General features: G+C 36.4%; 1 protein-coding gene across 1 annotated transcript in view; it reads left to right on the forward strand.

Annotated features, from left to right (window-relative positions):
- LOC150103475 (uncharacterized) overlaps positions 1 to 22,059 on the forward strand; it is a 384,849-nt gene that overhangs the window by 94,631 nt on the left and 268,159 nt on the right. The window contains exon 5 of the mRNA XM_090397834.1: positions 9,998 to 10,123. Within this exon, the coding sequence (XP_090253960.1) occupies positions 9,998 to 10,123 (126 nt within the window). The remainder of the gene's footprint in view (positions 1 to 9,997; positions 10,124 to 22,059) is intronic.

The raw sequence follows: 22,059 nt of genomic DNA on the forward strand, positions 1-22,059 counted from the left end.
AATGAGAATAGATTGACAGTCTGTAGTCTGTAATTCAAAAATTAGTTGATAGGTGAAAAAAGAGGAGACATGATAGAAGTGTTTAAGATATTAAAGAAGTTTTATAGGATTGACATTGAAGACTTTTTTCAGTACATGACAAGAAGGGAGAGAACAAGGGATCACCATTGGAAGCTGTGTAAGAGTGTGATTAGTAAGGGTGTCGGGACTACATTTTTTTACTAGGAGGATGATGAATGGGTTGCTAGAGGTAGTTGTGGATGCTTCACCAGTGAATGAGTTTAAGGAGAGATATGATAGGTATTGTGTGAATGATGGCTAGTGTGTTAAATAATAGATCTCCCACAATGAGTCTTCAGACTCCACAGAGATACCTGTATAATAATAATAATGTCATCTGCATAAAGTAAAGAGCTGAAATTAACATCTCCAATTTTGATGTCGGGTTTAATATCACTGTCCTTTATACCTTTGTCTCACATCTGATTTAACATCAAACCATCCTCCTATATGTATTTCCTTCAATTCTAATTGCTGACTTACTCAAATATAGACTAAATTTTGCTTGATACAATGTCCCATTTACACCATGCAACTGTAATTTTTTGAACAGCTTTTCTCTTGGCATCTTGTCATATTCCTTTTCCATATCTACAAAACTTAACATACAGATCCTTGTTATATTACCATAATTTCTTCACCATTTGTCTTAAAGTGAAAATTTGATCCTGACAACCTGTATTTGGCCTGATTCCGTCTTGTTCTTCTCCAGGCTTCCCTTTCACAATTTTTCATAGCTGCTTCTCAGGTATACTCGTAATAAATCTTATCAGGACCCTCAATATTGAAATTCCTTTATAGTGGTCGCATTCAGTTTTATTTTTATAGATGAGTATTGTGAGAGTTCTACTCCAATCATCTGGAATTTGACCCACTAACTAGGTCTTCTGAATTATTATACCTCCATATTTGAGCATTTCAGCTTGAGTATCATACAATTGCCGATAACCATGCTTTTAAAGATTCCTCTGTCTTTCTGTCAGGAGATGATTTGTTTTATTATTCTATATAAGAGTTGGAAGGAAAGAATGATGACAGAAGGCTATCTTCAGATGATGATAGTGCCATCTGAATGCAAGAGAGAGACGGAGGTATTGATAATTGTGTCCATTATCCTAGGTGAGAGAGAAGAGGACTTGTCTCTCATTTAGGATATTGGACTAAGGTCAAACATAGAAAACTTGTATCAATTAAGTGAATATTAAATCCAACATCATTTCAAAGCCGAATTCAGAAACTATAAAAGTTTCGTGCGAAAATTGACCAGAGAACGTGCAGGAATACACTACCGCCATACTATGAGTTGCCATAGCTGAACCTAATAGGAAAAGCATGAATGCTAAAAGCGCCCATATATTGCCTTCTATTGGTCCATTTTGATAGGGTTCACTAGTCTGACAGCTGTTTCAAACTCATTGGTTTTTGTCAGAAACTAGGCACAAACCTAAGAGAGCAAAAACTCTCAGTAGTAGGGAACATGAAGTGTCAGAGAGATGTATTTTCCCATAAGCGAACTCTCGGTCGGTGTGTAAAGCATATAGTTTCTGCACACATATAGCATATAGTATACATATAGTGCACATAGCATATAGTTTCTTTTATAGTTTCTGTATTCTACTTTGAAATGATGTTGGATTTAATATCCACCTTAATTTATATTAATTTTGCATTGCCGAAATGAAGCCTTTGACTCTTTATTTTAGTAAATACTTTACACACCAACTGAGAGTTCGCTTACGGAAAACACGATATTTTAAGGATACTTGTGACATAAAGATTGAATAATATAAGCATGTAAACACAAGAAAGATATTTAATTAGCCAGATATTTCAGTCTGAAAATTGCAGACCATCTTCAGTGGCACTACAAGAACAGTTTTAAAAAATACAAGGTGGAATACTAACAATAGATCGGTGAATTAACAAGTGAATTCACCTATTAACTCATTAATTAATAAGTTAATAGGTGAATTAACAAATTATCTTCCCATTTTCCTTCTCCTAAAGACAAACGCTCAACTATGTCTCTTCCTGGAGCTTATCAAATTCCCTGCAACTGTGATCTCTCCTATTTTGGATAAACTGGATGCTCTCTTGAAAAAAGAATCCAAGAACATCAATCCTCCATTCATCACAACCCTGAAAAATGCACGTGATTGAAACTAACCACAACATCCTTTGGTCAAAAACTTGCCTCTTACATAGATCCCGCTATAAATTTAAACATTTATTCAAAGAAAGCATAGAGGCATTACTCCATCGTCCTAACCTGAATCAGAATGACTGTATATCTATCAAAAATCTGGGAAAGTCTAATCAGGATAACTCATTAATTCATATTAATTTTATGTTATTTAATATTATTAATTAATATCTTTATTTCAATCATCTCTCTGCTTAAAAATATTCCCTTTAATACTTAGTGATATAACAACATCACGTGACTTGTTCTATTTTTAAATGATCTATTGTTAGTATTCCACCTTGTATTTTTTTTAAAACTGTTCTTGTAGTGCCACTGAAGATGGTCTGCTATTTCCACACCGAAATATTTGGCTAATTAAATATCTTTCTTGTGTTTAAGGAAAATACACCTCTCCAATGCTTCAAGTTCCCTAGTACTGAGAGTTTTTGCTCTCTTAGGTTGTTTCTGCCTAGTCTCTGACAAAAACCAATCAGTTTGAAGCAACTATCAGACTAGTGAAACCTATCAAAATGGACCAATAGAAGACAGTATATATGGGTGCTTTTCCTATTAGGTTCGGCTAGTGCAACTCGTAGTATGGCAGCATGTATTCCTGCAAGCTCTCTAGTCAATTTTTGCACAAAACTTTTATAGTTTCTGCATGAAACTTTTATAGTTTCTGTATTCGGCTTTGAAATGATGTTGGATTAATATCCACTTAATTTATATAATTTTTAATCGTGAAATGAAGTCTTTGGCTCTTTATTTTAGTAGAAAATTTGAATAGTCGTTAGTGGGTTTGGTGGAATTGGGTGTGACAGCTTTCGTTCTAACAAGAATTATTTCAATTATGCAGTCAGCATGGGTCTTTGGATCAAGAAGAGTTGAAAACTGTAATCAAAGCTGGTTCAGTAGAAATGTGCATTGCATTGTGATACTAAGGCAATTTATGTGAAGTCCTTAGTCTCAATATCGAGTTTCCCAGTTTCAAAGATACTTCATACTCAAAAATTGTTTGATTACACTTGGATAAAGGATTAAACCAAGAATAATTTCTTGGCATCTTTAATGTATAGTATAACCAAGTGGGGGAAAAAAATTTCAACTTCAAAATCTTGATGCATATATGACCATGGGATTCATAGACATCTTCCTTTCTTTGTATTATTAGAGTGTGAGTAAATTGGCAGTAAATCTGATCTTTTAAGTCAGCGCTCTAAGGGTTGCAAGTGAGTGGAAAGAGAGCAAAATAGTTCCATTACATAAAGAAACCTATCAAGACAAAGGCAGCAAATTAACTCCAATAATCTTGGAGAAGTGGACATATTATTGGAAAAAATGATTAGGGCTAGAATTCAGGAATATGATACTACAGCTTTCATGTACATGGTGCTTCAGATGATTATCATGAAGTTGCTTCAAAACATCACTATCCATTTTGTTAGAAGTTCTTTCATTCTTCCATCAGTATCTCTCATATTGAAATACCCCATTAATGATATTTTAGTTTTAATTATCACCACTTCCTCTTCTACAGTAACATACTCCTACTCTGAACTGTACAGACTCCATTCTTATACGCTGCACCATCTGGAACTCCTCTCCCAAAAATCGACTGTATGTGCATATCCTATGTCTCCTGTATATACTCTCTTACTCTGCTGGCATCTATCCCAAAGCCTGAAAATTAGCTTATATTTAACCCATTCCAAAGAAGGACAACAAATCACTGCCATCAAACTACTGCCCTATCTAAAGAAATGGAGAGAACCATCAATTCCCAGCTCCTAAACCACCTCGAAGCATCCAGCTATTAGATGACCACCAGTTTGGATTCTGTTGCTGCTGATCAACAGAAGATCTACGTGCATATATCATCCATTTCTGTACAAATGCCATGGAGAAATTTGGTGAATAACAAAGCAGTTGCATTTGTTATCACCCAAGCTTTTGACTGGGTCTGGCACAAAGGCTTACTAAGCAAATTCCCATCATTTGGTCTGACTCAGGACTTCTGCAGTTGGATTGCCAACTTTCTATCTGGATGCATGGATGGTTCCTTATCCTCTCACCATTCAACTAATGCCAGAGTTCCACAAGGTTCTGTTCTCTCAACAACCTTCATCCTTCCATATATCAATGATCTACTTCAGTTGATCTCTATTCCAATACACAATTTTGCAGATGACAGCACATTGCACTCCTTCCTTTCTTTCATTTGATAAACCTTACTCTACACAACACGCTTCAACCCACAAAACATCAACCATCACCGCCCTCAATTCTGATCTCCAAGCATTCCTCCAATGGGATTCAGATAACCTCGTCAATTTCAATGCTAGTAAAACCCACTTTTGTCTTATTTTTCAAAAAAAATATCATTTTCTCCCAGTATTATTTTTGACAACACTGAAATTTCCAGACAAGATGAGAATTCTCTTCTTGGAATCACCCTGACATCAAGCCTCTTCTGCCATAAACTCATCACAACCATTGCATCCTAAACTTCTAAAAAAAAAAACTAGGATTTTCTCTTTTGCTCAAGATGTTACTTCACCTCTGAACAGCTGTTAACCTTATACAAATCATAAATTCACCCAGCTATTGAATACTGCTCTCACATTTGGAATTGGGGTCCCTAAGAGTTCCCTCAAAATGCTTGACTCAATACAGAGGAGAGCAATCAAATTGATTAATAATTCATCTCTTACCAACTCACTCCTCCCACTTTTGCATAGGCATTTGGTTTCTGCATTATGTGTATTCTATAAATATTTCCATGGCAAATGTTCATCTGGAATAGCATCAATAATTCCCCCACTCAGTACTAAGTCTGTTGGAACATGTGCAGCTGCTGCCCAACATCTCTTCACAGTCATCTTGAAACCCACAGAACAAGTTCTCTTTTCCACCTTCTTCACTCCTGCTTCTGCTGTATTGTGGAACAGTCTTTCCCCTGTGATGTGTTTCTCAAGGAATACAATATTCAAGCTTTAAATCAAATGTAAACAAGTTCCTTCTTTCCCCACACACACACTACCCATACATGGTACTTACATACTGTAGATTGATTAACCAACTTCTCGTGTATGGGCTCAACATAAAAGAAAAAAAATGGAAATTCAGTGTATTATTTGAATTGATAGTCTACACCTTGATGAGCATATTCAGTTCTCTTCTTGTATCATAATTACTATTATGCACTTTGATATCATTAACATCATCATTTAGCTAAACTTGGAAGTCTCCAGTATGTTTCTTAATTTTCTAGTTAATAAGTGAAATGATAATTAATGGTTATAATTAACATTACCCAATGCCATTACTACCCATTTTGTTATTAGTTCTTTCGTTCTCCCGATCAGTAACTCTCATATTAAAATCTCTCATTAATGATATTTTAATTTTACTTATCTCTTTATGTAACTGGCCCTCTTTCAGTCTTTTAAATAACTGCAGTTTTCGAACGTTTGTTTCAACTAAAATGAATCCTTCAGAATTTTTTTCATTTTCCATTCACATAATTTTATTTAACTCTTTATTTAACAGTGTTGCTCTCAGGCAACATGACTTTACAGTTGTTCTTTTCCCATGCCAGTAAGGGTTTCCACCCAATTGTTATCATTATTGTTTCGAGGCAACATTCGTCTTCATGGATGCACTTTTGAATCATGTGTTTTTGCCAACAAATGACACCACTTTGTTCACTGTGATGAGAAGAAGTGAGAAACGGAAGAGAAATGTTGCCATTGTTTTGTTTTGTGATAGAGGAAGTATATCAAAATTGGTGTCATGTTTTCTTGATTTATAAACAGCTGAGTATCATTTTCCAAGTGTGTGTTTTTTTTTGCTGGGAGATGAGCAGGGAAAATGGTATTTTCTGCCTTTTGATTATGCTTCAGTTAACATTGCCATTACAGTTTCTGTTTGGGAGATTATCTGTTTACTGTCGTTATAAGCAAAGAACAAAGGTATGTTACCTTTTAATGCTGTTTCTTTTTATGGAAAAAGGAAATTAGCAACTGCCATCACCAAATCCAAATATTTCAGATGGGGATAATTCAGATTCTGAGATCGATTTATCAAAGAGAGCTACTTTATTGAAGTAACTCTCTTCGGTCCTGAATTGCTTTAGAACCCTCTAAAGCAATTCAGGCTTTACATCTCAAATGTAATGATGCATGCAAATAAAAGAAAGCCAGGAAGACCATCAGTAGATAGCAGTTCCAAAGAAGAAGGCAGCACTGCCAGTATCCATACAGGATGTATGGTATGATTCTATGGATCATTGGCCAATTCATGGGGCAAAAGGTCGATGCCGACATTGCAAAAATGGATTTTCAACTGTAAGATGTACAAAATGTAATTTAGTTTAGTGGTTTGTGCCTACAAGAAATTGTTTTGTTGCTTTTCATACAAAGAAATAAAATTATGTTATCAGACACATTTAGATTGTCATGTCAAATCTGGGCAAAGTTGCTTCACAGCTTCATTGCATAGTTATTGAAAAATATAAGAAATAAAATTTTAAGTCACTTTTCTTACCAATTGGTTCATGTTGTATCTAATTATTCAAAACAAATTTTTTTTTTCCTGTTGTGATTTCCCCATTTGCCAAACAAAGAGTTAATTCTTATACTCAAAGTGACATTCTTGTGATCTAACCTTCACAAAATATTCCCAACCTCTTTTATTATTATTATTTGTCCTTTATCTTATCCTTTATCTTTTATCTTATTATGAGTCCTTTAACTCCGTGGAGTTAAAGGACTCATCATGGGAGATCTGTATTCTCTCAGCTCAGAAGATCATTGAACTGCACCTTAAACCCATTCACAGTTTCTACACTCATCACACTTTCAGGCAATGCATTCTACTCACCAATCACTCTCCATGCGAAGACCCTGCTTCTCACTCCCCCTGCTCACATCCTCGTTATACAGCTTCCATGGATGGTCTCTAGTTCTACTTTACCCTCTTCTTCTATTCCCAAGGCACTGTATGTTGCCTTCCTGCAATCAATCTCCTTGTATCTGACATTCCATAGACCTCACTAACTTAGTAAACCTTCTCTGAACCTTCTCCAAGATATCCTCATCCCTCTGAAAACAAGCTGACCAAATCTGTGTACAGTAGTACATATGTAACCTGATCAAAGCCATATGCAGGGGAACCAAGTCTCTGTCCCCCTATCACTCACAGATCTCTCTTCTCCACCTCCTTCAAAATTTCTCCATTATTTGTATACTCTGCATCCCAGCCTTGCCTATCAAATTTCAAGACCTTGCACTTTGCAACATTAAACTGAAAACTCCAATCATTTGCCCACTCACATAATCTGATCAGATCTTTCTGCAAGGCCACAACATCTGTTCTGCTTCTTATAGCCCTTCCCAACTTTTCTTCAGCAGCAAACAGCCTCACATCTTAAGCTGATCCCATTGTCATTAACATACAAGTTAAACAATAATTGTCCCAAAACAGATCCCTGTGGCACTCCACTAATGATCTTCCTCTTTTGGGATACTACTCCTCTATATACAACCTATTGATACCTGTCCAGCAGCCAATAAGCTATCCAGCTTACTAGTCTGTTATTTAATCCCATTTGTTTCAGATAAGCTACCAGCTTGCCATGTGGCAGTCTATCAAAAGCCTTTGATACTCACTCTGTTACAAGGTTCATGCTAAATAGTTGTCCCCAAGGTGTCATTAATTCTGTAGGGCATTCCCTCAAGACGTGGCAGTATACTGTCAAATTCGACTGCCTTGTTAACCCTTAATTAGTCGCACCTTTTTTTTTGTTACATAATTAGTTACATGGGGCCTGTTTGACCCCAAAATTAAAGTCATGATATTTCTTTAATTTCTCAGCATTTTTCATGATTTATTTTTATTTATTATAAGGGTGATTATGGTGAGTAAAATGAAATAAACAAATCGTTAATATTGGTTTATTTTTATATTACACCTACAGATCAAAAAATTAGAATGATCAAAGGAAATGTATTGAATGATTTACAATTCTAATTTATTGCATAGAAAATAATTATTACCAAATATGAATTAGCATCGAGGTGTGCCAGTAGTGTCCGGCACCTGTGTGCAAAACTTTAGTGGGTGTCCCTATACCCAGTAGCACACCATTAGTGTCCAGCACCTGTGTGCAAAACTTTAGTTGGTGGCCCATTCCCTCCCCCCCCCCACCTCCAATAAAAAAAATCACTTTAAAAAAAGTTTTTTTTAAAGTATTTCCTCGTCTTTACTATCCTGGTGCTTGTGTACATCGCACACATTGCACATATGGCTAGCGTGCCCCTGATTAGCATAATCTAAATCTATGTACTTTGTAGATTATATAACCTTGTAAACACATAAAAATGTAATATAAATTATAAGAAAACTTATTTTAAAACATTCACAAAATTAGAATAATTTTAATGTGGTCCAAAATATTAGAATATTCCAAATTTTCCGATTGGTTTTGAGGAGAGCATAGAAATAGCATGAGCCTCCATAGCTCAGTTGGTATAGACAAAACCCCTTGGTCGAAAAGACCTGGATTCAATTCCCTTCGAAGAGTGAGGAACCTTTATGTGGTCTCTTTCGACTAAAGGTGAGTTAGCCAATCTTATATGGAATTTTTCACCTGGAAACTTGGGTTTTTTGTCCCCCAGAACAGGGAAACCAGCCCTGTGAACACACACATCTACAGACATAGGACACATCGGGAGGCAAAGGGCCAACTACCTTATCCTTGAGATGGTTGTGAAGCCCACAGCTAATGAATGTCAGTGGTTCGTGAAAAGCTTAAGACAGGATAAGACATAGAAATAGCATATATTTCAGTAGCTGCGGAACTGACTGGTGTGTGTGTGAGGAATCGTTTGCACATGGATTTCAGTTAATCATTTGCTAAACATGGGTTGAATGAGTGATATATCAGAAGCTAAGAAGTTTTGTATGGTGACTCTACACAAAGAAGGCCAAACTCAAGTTTATAGTTAAGGAATTGGTATGTTTTGATTAAAAAAAAAAAAAAAAAGACCGTGAACTACTAGTAAATAATATACCCAACCATTTATGAACAGTCATAAAAGCTAAGAGGAATGCAACAAAGTACTAATTATCATGTTGTTTCCCTTTGACTGTAATTTTTGTGCATTTATTTTTGCATTATTCTAATATTTTGAACCATATTAAAAATTATTCTAATCTTGTGAATGTTTTCAAATAACAGTTTTCTTATAATTTATATTTACATTTTTATGTGATTACATGGTTATGTAATCTACAAAGTACATAGATTTAGATGATGCTGATTCATATTCTACCCAACCTTTGTATGCAAGATTGCTCTGTATGCAAGATTAAAAGAAAAAAAGGAAGACCAAGAACTAAATGGATAACATCAATAGAGGTCAACTCTGGATTACAAACATACAGACAGCTCACCAGTCATGCAAGAAACTGAGACTCCTGGAGGGTGTTGTGGAAACACGGAAGACTCAACCCATCCCACGGAAGAGGACAGGAAGTAAATCATATTTGGCAATAATTATTTTCTATGCATTAAATTAGAATTGCAGATCATTCAACACATTTTCTTTGATTATTCTAATTTTTTGATTCAGAGGTGTATAACATAAAATTTTTTGTAGTTAGAATAAATTTAGTTATTCAGTGAAAATGTTAATTATTATTATTATTAATAATATGAACAAGATCATTATCTCACTGTAACGTTTACAGTTTGGGTTGGTAGGCCTAGTAGAGGAAGAATGGCTGGCAACTTTAGCAACTATAGATCCTGAAGATGTTACTTATGTCGATTTTGTTACAGAAGGACGGAAGTTGGCCAGGCAGTTGAAAGATAAGGTACAACTTTTAAATTTTAATCTGATATATGTTTTTTTGTAAACATTATTCATAGATTGTTAATAATTTATTCAATTTTATTAGAGTTGTTAATAAGTAGTCAGTGTTTTAGTCAGTTAATAAGTAGTCAGGCTCACGGCTATTGAATCACCATACGAAATGAAATGAATGAATGAACCAACAAGCTGCAGATTTGAATCCCACCATGGTCATGAATGTTTTGAGGTTCTGAGAGTTCACTTGCGTAAAATACATTCCTCTGACATTGGATTTCTTTAGTACTGAATGAGAGTTTTTGCTCTCTAAAGGTTTCTGCCTCGTCTCTAAAGAGAATCAACCAGTTCAAAACAGCTGTCAGGGCAGTGTCTTCATAATAATGCACTAATAAAAGACAAACATATGGTCACTTGGGCAGCAGTTGTGTTCTATTAAATAGTGCAAGCTAAGGCAATTCCAATGCCCAGGATTGTATTCTTATAAGCTCTCAAGTTAAATTTATGAAACTTTCATAGTTTCTACAAATATTCAAATTTGTATCTTTAATATCTTTGAATCTTTAATATCTACTTTTTTTTTTGTGTAATGTATTTGATTAATTTTTTGGTGAATTGTGGGTTTTTGATAATTTTTTGATGAATTTTTTTATTGTTTTTGATGAATTGTTTTTTCAGTTAATTACTGTTCAGTGACTGGTTACTCAAGTTTTTTTTACCTATGAATTACTTTTTAAAATTACCTTTTTATGAATTATTATTAGATGTTTTTTTTTCCCCATAAATTGCTATTTTAAAGTTTTCTGCTTGATTATAATGTGTATTACCATAAGTTGGAAGTTACTTTATGGTTATGTTTATGTTTCAGTGTAGGATTGAAACAAGAATATAATTTCTGATCAATTATAATATGTTCTGCTATTTTAAGTTACAAATGAATGATTATCGGTGTCCAAGTATCCATACCAGAGGCAACCTGCAATGTAGTTAGAACAGAGTCATTCATTTTGCATTAAAATCAAGCACAAGTTTAAGTCATAAGAATCTCTTTACATCGATAAGTATTATTACTATCGGATCCCCATGAAGTCTAGACTTAGTCGTAAAAGATTGTGTTACTGTCATGTACATTGCTCATCGAAGGGTTGCTCAAAGGTCAAAACTGGTTAATTCAAAGAAGATCCCTACATAACCTACATATAAGGAATGTGGAGAACTGACTACGACTTTGGACCCAGTGTCCAGTCCTAACCTTCTCATGATGCATCCCATTATTTGATATCCACCTAGATATTGAATGAACTAGAATGGACTGGCCACATGGGACTTAGCCTACCAAACTGAATTCTGTATTGGCTTAACCACAACTAAAATTTCTTCTTCTTTCTCATCTGTCAGATGATGGGTTGATTTCCCTATGAACAAATCTTTGCCATCTGGCTCTATCTCTGACCATTTCTGTAATCTCTCTCTCTCTCACTCTCATTTTGAAGCTCAATATGTGTGACCTTTCCTTCGAAGACCGTAGCCAAGTTCTTTTTGGTCTGACTCTTGATTATCTTCCTTCAATGATTCCATTCGAGACTATATTTGGTATCTCTGAAAGCACATCCATTGGAGGTATCCAAACCATCTTAATTGCGCTTCTAAGAATTATAGCTATGATATCTTCTCTATAGTTTAATTCATGTTTGACTTGCTCATTTGTTTTGTGTTCTGACCAGTGAGTCATATTTATTTTTCTTAAGCATTTCATTTTGAATGCTTCGATTTTCTGATTTCTTTCTGATTGAGCGTATACGAGGTGGTATCAAAATATTTCGAGACTAGTTTTGTAACATGCCAACAGATGGCAGCACAAGGCTGCACGCACAGTCACAGGGAGCACCAACCTTCATAAGTCAGCGTGTCAAAAGACATCGGGAACTGTGCAACTGGTGCTATTCTGACCACGTGCATTACCACGTCTGCAATTTCATCACGGACAGCAAATTAGAACAAAGAGCGAACGTGAAATTCTGCATGAAACTGGGCAAATCTGCCACAGAGATGTTTGACATGATTCGGCAAGTTTACGGCGATGCTGCAATGAGTCGTTCGAGGTGTTTTGAGTGGCATGCACACTTCAAGAGCAGAAGAACATCGCTGGAAGACGATGAGAGATCAGGAAGACCAACGAACTCAACCCCCGAAAATGTCGAAACCATTCAGCAACTTGTGCATGAGGATCGTCGGAGAACACTCCACAACATTGATGCCATTGTCAGTGTATCATATGGAACAGTCCAAGCAATCCTCACATGTGATTTGAACATGCGCTGTGTTGCTGCCAAGTTCATCCCCATCTGCTGACCCAGGAGCAGAAGGAACACCTCGTCAAAGTCTGCCAAGAACTCCGTCAGCGTGCCATGGATGACTGTCTTTCATGTCGAGGATCATTACTGGTGACGAAACTTGGGTGTGAAACCCTGAGACGAAGCAAGTCTTCACAATGGAAGAGCCCATCATCTCCACTACCGAAAAAGGCGATGCAGGTCTGCAGCTCGACCAAGTTCATGCTAATCGTCTTTTTCGACATTCACGGCATTGCGCATCATGAATTCATCCCCAGGGGCCAGACCATCAATTGCAAGTTCTACTGCCAGGTTTTAAAGCTTCTGAGGGAGGACATTTGGCGAAAGTGATTGGTGCACAAAAAACTGGATGCTCCATGACGACAATGCACCCTGTCACCGAGCTCTCCTCACACGTGAGTTTCTCGCCAGAAACAACATGATCTCACTTCTGCACCCACCCTACTCACCAGATTTGGTACCTGCGGACTTCACCTTTTTCCCGAAGATGAAGATTCAGCTCAAAGGTCGCCGTTTTGACCATTGCAGAGATCTAGCATGAATCACAGAAGGTGCTTGACATGCTTCGAAAAGAAGACTTCCAGGACACATTCGAGAAGTAGCAGGAACACTGGGAGTGCTGTATTGCTATGCAAGATGATTTTGAAGGTGATAGTTTGTAAACATAGATAAAGTAATTTCTCGTAAACAGAGCTAATCTCGAAATTTTTTGATACCACCTCGTATGTCTCAGCTCCATATGTTGTCGTAGGCATGATGATGGTTTTATATAGTTTTAGTTTGAGGCTTTTTGAAATGCCATTATTTTTCCATATTTTGTTTAGTTTATTCATATTAGACTATCCTTTGTTAAGTCTGTATTTTACTGTTTCTGTGTTTTCAAGGTTGTGAGTAACAAGACTGCCAAGATATGTAAATTATTATTATTATTATTTATGGCATCTCCATGGAGTTCAGAGACTCATTGCCAGAGACACAAATCACATCATACCTCTCCTTGAATCCATTTACTTTAAGGGAACTTGCAACGAATTCTGGCAATCTATTCCACCCACTCACCACTCTCCATGCAAAAATTTGGACTGCATATCCCTACCAACTTCCACAGATGGGCCCCCCTCTGACTATTTATTATATATTGAAAATTTTCACTTGCATCAATTTTATAAAACCCCTTTAATATCTTAAAAGTTTCTATCATGTCCCCTCTTTTCTGCCTGTCAACTATCTGCTACTTGTAACCCACAAATCCTGGAAGCTGTATAAGGAGGGGCTGAACAAGGGAGTGTGAAGCAAGTATGATGAGTTGTGTGTATGACAAAGAGACCTCCTAAATGAGTCTTTGACTCCATGGGGGGGGGGGTCTTAGGATAATATATTATTTACTCGAGTATAACATCCACTGTTTTCCCCAAATTAAAGTTAAAAAATCGTGGTTTGAGATATATGCAGGGATTTTCGGAAAGTAAAGTTTTTCAGGAAAATCTAAATTCATGTTTATATTTAAATCCTCAGTATTCATTATAATTTATAATGGCTCACATTATTTATAAAAGGAATGCATTTAAATTTTAATGATCAGTGTTATTTACGTGATTGATAGATCACCTTCATCATGCGATATATTTGAAACCTTAATGACAGTGCTTTTGTAATTAAGTTAAAACAAACAGTTTCATTGTTGCTTGTCCTTTTATCATTTCGGAATCATATAATCTTTGAGTTTATCATAACTTTGAGTTTAAAACTAGAACTTTAACTTGAACATTTCTTCACATTTCAAGCAAAAATTACCAGTAATTTACACGATTTGAGATACGTTATCAACAGTCCTTTACGAATGACTAACGAAAAGTGAAAGCAGAGTGTGAAACAGATAGCAATGGTGGACCAGCAGAAATGGCACAGTTATGAAGATGTGCATACGATTGAAGCAGTATTAACAAAAGATCGCATGACTCTAATGACAAACTGATGATTGCTGAACTGAAATGCTGATTCTCTTCAACTGAATTCCAAAATATCTAAAACTTCCATAACAACATTCACCTATTTCTTTATCTAAGTTTTAATGGCCTTGCTGACATTAAGTTTACTCCATTCCTCATGTACCTCTTGCTCACTCACCATCAGTGGTTCCTCAATTTCTGCATTATGTTACAATCACAAGGATGGACTACTTTAATTAATTGCTCATTTAAACACCTCTACTATATCCTCCTCAGTGTTTATCTTTCTCCCATTATCACTGACCAACATTATCCTCCCATAATCATTCTTCCTTCTACTGGCCACATATCAAAAAGACTCCCTTTTGCTTCATTTGCTAACTGCTGCTAATACTGCATGTTTGCTCTCCTTACCAAGGAATCACCTTCTGTGATTGCTCTTTGAACTCTTCACGTAACTGATTATTACCACTCATTGTTTTGCCCTCCACAATGTCTTTTTCTTCCAGATTGCATGCTTCACCTCTTCAGTCATCAATTTTACAGCTACCCTATTTAATCTCCTGACTTTTGGAATACACTTAGTCATTGCTTCTGCCAGATACTTACTGAGTAGGGATCAAGCAGTATTGATTTCCTTCTCATCCAATCCTCATTCCATGATATCACTTCTAGCTGCCTCCTGAGTTTATGATAATCACCCACCTATATAACAACATATAACCCCTTCTCAGAAAAGTCCTGATATGTCTGGCCACCACCCAAGAGATCACTTCATGGTCATTTTCACCATCTGGAGGAAGATTTGGCACCTCATTATAGTAATATCTTCTGATGAGATAATCAAGTCCAGATATTCATTAGCCTCTGTTACATGCTACCTACGATAATTGTCCCTCAAAAACTATAGAAATTCATTCTCTTTGGTTTTAAATGTTGCCTTTTCATTCCACTCTGTTACCATAATTGAAATTTCCCACAGTGATCACTCATTTTTTATTAGGCAGACTAATTTGCCTAAACATTTCCTTTTCACTACCTTCCACATTTCAATTTCATCCTGTCCACTTCCACTTCATGCCATACTGCTTCAAACCACTGTCACTATTTGCTCCTGGCATCTTTCTGTTTCTCTGTTCATCTTTTGTTCCTTCTCTCATTCTCTTCACTCGTGCTACTCACTCTCCATTCACAAATTTTTCTAACTTGCTCTCCTTCTCTTCCACAACACATCTTGCTTCTTCAGGTCTTCCATTACTTCAGTCATTATTCTCTTGCAACAACAGTTTCTCCAACTAACTCACACCACATTCATTTAAATGCAGTCCATATTTTTTTACTGCTCTGTCCATCCGTCAAATTCATCTCACATTCATAAAATGAACTCCTTTTTCCTCACACAACTCTGCTTATGCCTATAAAGGCTAGTGATAAGTATCATTCTGAGAAGAGTGATATCTGGACTGTTCAAGTCCAGACATCAAACTTCAAGGTCATGAACCATCAGAGCCCTAAATAACATTGAATGAGAATTAGACAAAATTGAATTTTGGAAGCAAAGGTGACTAATTTGTTATCAACCTATTGATGGATAGTGTGGAGATCAGTGTTGTTTAGGGCTTCTGATGGTTCATGACCTTTGAAGTTTGTGGAATGGAGAATGCTCTCATCAGCAAAACTGTGAGTTGGGTTTCATTCATTAAGAAGGTTATTTATTATTGCTATTAACATCGGACTGCTATGGAGTCAGAGACTCATTGCTGGAGGTATACACTATCATACAAGCTCATCAAACAGTGCTTTAAACTCATTCACATGTCTACATTCATAACACACTCAGGTAATACATTCTACTCACCAACCACTCTACATGCCAAGAACCTTCTCCTCATACCCTCCTTCCAGTTTCCAGGGATGGCCTCATGTTCTACCTCCCTCTCTCATTCTATGAAAAATTTCTTCCATGTTATGGTGCAGGGTATTTTTGCTTCAAATTTTCCTATTAATGTAGGTGTTCCTCAAGGATCTGTTACATTGCCATCATCTTCCCTACATATATAAACAAGAAGAATAAATAGGATAGTAACAGATCATTCAGGAACACCTGCATTAATAGGAAAATTTGAAGCAAAAATACCCTGCACCATAACATGCAGTGAATGAATCAATATAAAATTGTTTAGCCACTTACAAAGGGTGGAAGGCAAATCATAACTATCGCATTGCTCAGAAGCCATTGATACCAAACCCTGTCAAATGCCTTAGAAAGATTTCTCCATATCTTTCCATGATGTGTACAGAGGGTGATGATGTATGCAAGTAGATCTGCTCTTGGTCTTCAGTGGCAGAATTTCTATTAGTTGACAGTTTTCCAGTGTTGACCTACCTGACCCTAGTAAAGTAGTACAAAACCATATTCATTCATGAAGATATTTTCAGGCGCAAACTTTGTTTGCTCACACTTGGATAAAGGATTAAACTAAATTTATTATAGTCTAACCAAGTAAAAAATAAACTTTCAACATCTTTCTCTAAATCCAGAGTAATTTAATAAAAAAAGGTAACACACCTTTTGGCAACTCCCATAGGTAAAGATGACCTTGCTAGTGCTTCTGCCTGGTATCTCCACCACTGGGCCTGGCTCCCACTGAAGAGACCTCAATAAAGGTTGAAAGTAGTCTGGGTAGTGGCCAATCCCTTAATGCATAACATTATACATATCCGCAAGGAGATGTGTTTTGCATTATTCAAGATACTGGGATAGGAATGATGTTAGCTTGGTCCACCTTTGCGACAAGTTGCCTGGTGTTGTACTACCTTACCCCAGTAAGGTAGTACAACACCATATTCAGTTCTGAAGATATTTTCAGGCACAAACTTTGTTTGCTCACACTTGGATAAAGGATTAAACTAAATTTATTATAGTCTAACCAAGTGAAAAATAAACTTTTAGGTAATGTTACACTTCTGAAAGAGAAGTAGATCACAGATGGACAGGAATTGTGTGCAGCAGCTTTTGCACTGGACCAGAATGCACAATGCCATTGTGTTGGAAGAGAGTTTTTTTCTATTTAGTCCTTTCAAAGTCAGTCTTGATCCTGTTAATGATTGTTTTGTAGCTGTCAGACTACATTTAAGCTGTGAATAAAGCTGGATTTTTTTCTTTCAAGCCATTTCTGATATGTTTATTCTTAGACTGCCCTGACATGCTTCTTGGAAAACCTTGTCTTGCAAATACTGGGCAGGAATTTTGAACAGGATGGGAAGCGTGGGACTTCATTCCTCATTCTGTTCAAAGAAACAGTAGTCTGATCACAGAAAGGATCTACCTATTTTGCATTGTTGTAGTTCCGAAGGATACTTCATGGAGGTCATTCCACTAGAGATGAAAACTTGGATGAGATTGTGATATGCGTTATCAAGAGGCATTTGTACTTGGAAGGAGAGCTGGCTAAGAAAAGATCTAGAGTTGAATAAGTAGAAGATGATTAGGATTTCTGGTTAGGTTGAACAGTTTGTTTGCTTTCTGTCGTTGCTTACAGAAAATATCCCAGCTTCTCTTCTAGTTTGGTCATTGGAATTAGAAAAAGAGAGTCAGTTGAAGTTGTGTGGACACTCCTGTGATAGAAGGAATCATATCTTGCATACAAGGTAGAGATGCAAGAGGGAAATGGGGCCAGTGGTTTTGAGGCAGTATGGTGTGAGATAGAGGTGAATAGAATCAAAAACTTGGTGGGATGTTGTTATAGACCTGGTAATGTGGATGGTGGTGATAGTGAAATGTATAGTCAAATAAGCCAAGCAAATAAGAAAAGGGTGGTCATTATGGGTGATTTTAATTATGGCAATATAGACTGGAATGAAGAGATAGCAACTGGAAGTAAAGAAAATGAGTTTCTTGAGTTTTTGAGGGATAATTACCTCAGACAGTATGTAACAGAGGGCACACGAGGATTAAGGGTCTTGGATTTGGTCATCTCATCGGAGGATGTAATTATCAATGAGGTATCAAATCATCCACCAATTGGTGAAAGCGACCATGAGGTGATTACTTGGGTGGTTGCCAGCAGTGCAAGGACCCCTGTGAAAAAAGGGTATATGTGGAACTACAAGGGAGGTGATTATGAAGAGCTCAGGAGACAGCTTGCAGGTGTAGCATGGAATGAGGAGTTAGCTGGAAAAGAGATCAATGCAGCTTGGGGGATTTTCAAAAAATATTTAGTGGATGCGATGTCTAAATGTATACCACGGGTGAGAAGGTTAAATAAGTTAGGTGTGAGATGGATGAATAAAGAGATTAAGCATGCAATACAGAGAAAACGGGCATTGTGGAGGCAGCATAAGAGAAGTGGAAGTAACCAATTTCATGAGTTTTACAAAGACCAGGCAAGGAGAGTCACTTGGTTGGTGAGAGTAGCTAAAGAGAGGTATGAACAGCAGTTAGCTAATGAAGCTAAAAAGATTCCTAGGGAGTTCTTTCGATATGTAGCCAGCAAAAGAAAGAATGATTATGGAAGGATGACATTGATTGGAGGAAATGGTATAAAGACAGCTGTTGCAGAATGTGTGGTGGAGATACTTAATGAGCAGTTCATAAAGATCTTTCAATCTTGTGAATGTGACTTCATGGAGAGATTAAGAGCAGTTGATGATGGGGAGGAGAGACTGACTGTAAGTGAGCAAGAGGTGTTTGGGGAGTTGAGTAAACTAGATGTAAATAAGGCTGTGGGACTTGATAATATATCACCGCGTATTCTGAAGGAATGTGCCAGAGAGTTGACACCTGCTTTGACATATTTTTTTAATAGGAGTCTTGCACTTGGTCAAGTCCCTAAAGAGTGGAAGGAGGGCAAGATTGTGCCACTTCATAAAGGAGGTGATCGAACTCAAGCATCAAACTATAGGCCTATCTGTGTGTCAGGTGTTGTGGTTAAGTTGTTGGAGAAGCTTGTGAGAACTAGGATCCAGAGTTGGGTTGACAACAATGGTATAATCTTTGATGGACAGCATGGATTTTCTAAAGGGAGGTCGTGTTTTAGTAATCTACTTACTTATTACAATAAAGTGACTGCTTCCTTGGACAGAGGAGAAGGATACACAGTAATATACTTGGATTTTGCAAAAGCTTTTGATAGAGTACCTCATGATAAGTTGATAGTCAAACTAGAGCAGATGGGGTTGGATATTAGATTAGTGCATTGGATTGGAGACTGGCTATCTGATAGGTATCAACAAGTTGTGTATGGGGGTGCAATATCCAGGAAAAGGAAAGTCACTAGTGGAGTGCCTCAGGGATCTGTTTTAGGGCCATTACTATTTAACTTGTATATTAATGATATTGGCGAAGATTTGGATGGAGATATTCAGTTGTTTGCAGATGATGCAAAGTTGGGACGAACCATAAAGAGTAGTGAAGATGTTGTGGCCTTGCAAGAAGACTTGAATAAATTGAGTGATTGGGCAAGCAAATGGGGATGTGAGTTCAATGTTGCAAAATGTAAGGTTTTAAAATTTGGAAAACAAAGATGGGATGCAGAATTTATGCTTCGTGAGAATATATTGTTGGAAGTAGAGGAAATAAGAGATCTGGGAGTGATAGTGGATAAGGATCTAAAATTTAGGGGACACATCGCCAAAATTGTGAAGACAACACAAAGACTTCTGGGAATGATGAGGAGGACACTGACGTGTAGAAGTAGGGAGATTCTTGTTCCATTGTATAAGGCTTTGATTAGGCCACACATGGACTATTGTGCCCAGATTTGGTCACCTGGTTTTCAGAAGGATGAAGAGATGTTGGAAAGGGTCCAAAGGCGACTGACTAAGGTAGTTTCTGACCTCTGGAATGTCGAGTATGAGGAAAGATTGAAAAGATGTAATTTGCAGAGTCTAGTGGAGAGTAGGAAGAGGGGAGATATGATAGAGACCTACAAGTTGGTAAGGGGTTGTTATAGGATCAATGGTGGAGAAGTTCTACAGAGAATAGTGGGAGATCAGGGGAGAACCAGAGGTCATACCTGGAAACTGTATAAAGAGAGTGTGAGTAGGGGAGTGAGAGGCAGGTTTTTTTCGTGCAGAGTTGTGAATGATTGGAATGCCTTGCCTGAGAGTGTGGTGTCTGCAAGGAGTTTGAATGTGTTTAAGACCCGGTATGATGAGATGTGTATGAGATAAAAGGACCCCCTAGATGAGTCTTTGACTCCATGAGGTCTTGTTTAATAATAATAATAAAAAAAAACAAAAAAAATATAAAGCAGTGTTTCCTATACTTTCAGTACCCACATACCCCTTTTAAACTTTTAGTAACACTGGTTTATAAAGGTTATTTGGGAGAATTCTAATAATATAATATTTAATTCAAACATGTATTATAAAGGTATTTATTTTTTAACATATGCATTAATAATAAATTAATGGCTCACAGTCATTAATTTCATTACAGATGTTTATCCTGATGCATCAATATGTTCTTTCTCACAGTTACCACAATCATTTCCATTTCCTTCATTGTTTTCTGTAGTGTATTTCAAACATTCCATTTTTAACCAGTGATCAATATCAATTGGTTTAAGAAAATACAAAAGAGAGATGTTAATGTTAATTAAATATGTTTAATATTAATTTTTATCAGACTGCACTTTAAGATTTGTTAATAACCAGCAACACAGCTACTAAGTAAGAGTATTATCTGCATGTACATAACCTATATATCTGTCACAAATTAAGACACCTACAATTAATCATGTATAAATGCACCAGGGATAGTGAAACAGTCACTGAGGATTGTGACAATTTAAGACACAAATGATTCTAAAATTTAGTAAATAGTTCAGACTGCAATGGTGCAAATTATTTGAATTTAAATAATTTTAAATTTTAATTTTAAATAGTACTTTTAATGCTGAAGTTTGAACCACATGGTGGAACATTATTGTCGCACTGTCTACTAGACACTGTCCTAGCTGAGATCAATCGATAGCACCAAGATGCACTTTTTTTAAAAAATTTCCTTTAGATTTTTTAGTTTCTGAAAGTAATGAAGTTACTCAAAAATTAATTATAGAATAGACATGCACTTATCTGCAACAACATGGGAACAAAATAATAAAAGTAAAAAAAAAAAAGTGATAAAAATTTAAGAACCTTTCTCACAGAGTGTATATGACACTTTGGAAACTGATATAGAATATGGTTCGGACAGTTAAAACGAACTATGGTTGCTGTGGAATTTGAGGTTCAGTCAAAAACTGGAGGTTTGGATATGTTTGGGAGTGATGGTGAACAGAATCTAAGTTGGTGTTTATGCAGTAAATATTAGTGAAGTCAATGTCGAAGAGTTTTATAAGAATTTTTGAGTTGTTTTCTAATGTTTTGATCTTTTCAAGAAGGTTTATGTTTATTTATTATTTATTTAGAATATGGGTAAAAATACAAGAAATTAATTAGCAAACTATATACAAGGATATAAGAAACAGATGGAGAATATACTTTGAAGGGCTTTTGAATGAAAAAAATGCAAGGACTCACAGAGAAGATGGGGTGCCTTATGAGGGGAGGGTGCAGAACATTAGTAGAGTGAAAGTGAAGGAAGCCATAAAGAGGATGAAGAATGGAAAATCGGTGGACCCTGACAGGGGAAG

This window comes from Typopeltis vanoorti, chromosome 9, assembly GCF_054136105.1.
Source record: "Typopeltis vanoorti isolate ZY-2024b chromosome 9, IOZ_Tvanoo_1.0, whole genome shotgun sequence".
Lineage (NCBI taxonomy): Eukaryota > Metazoa > Arthropoda > Arachnida > Uropygi > Thelyphonidae > Typopeltis > Typopeltis vanoorti.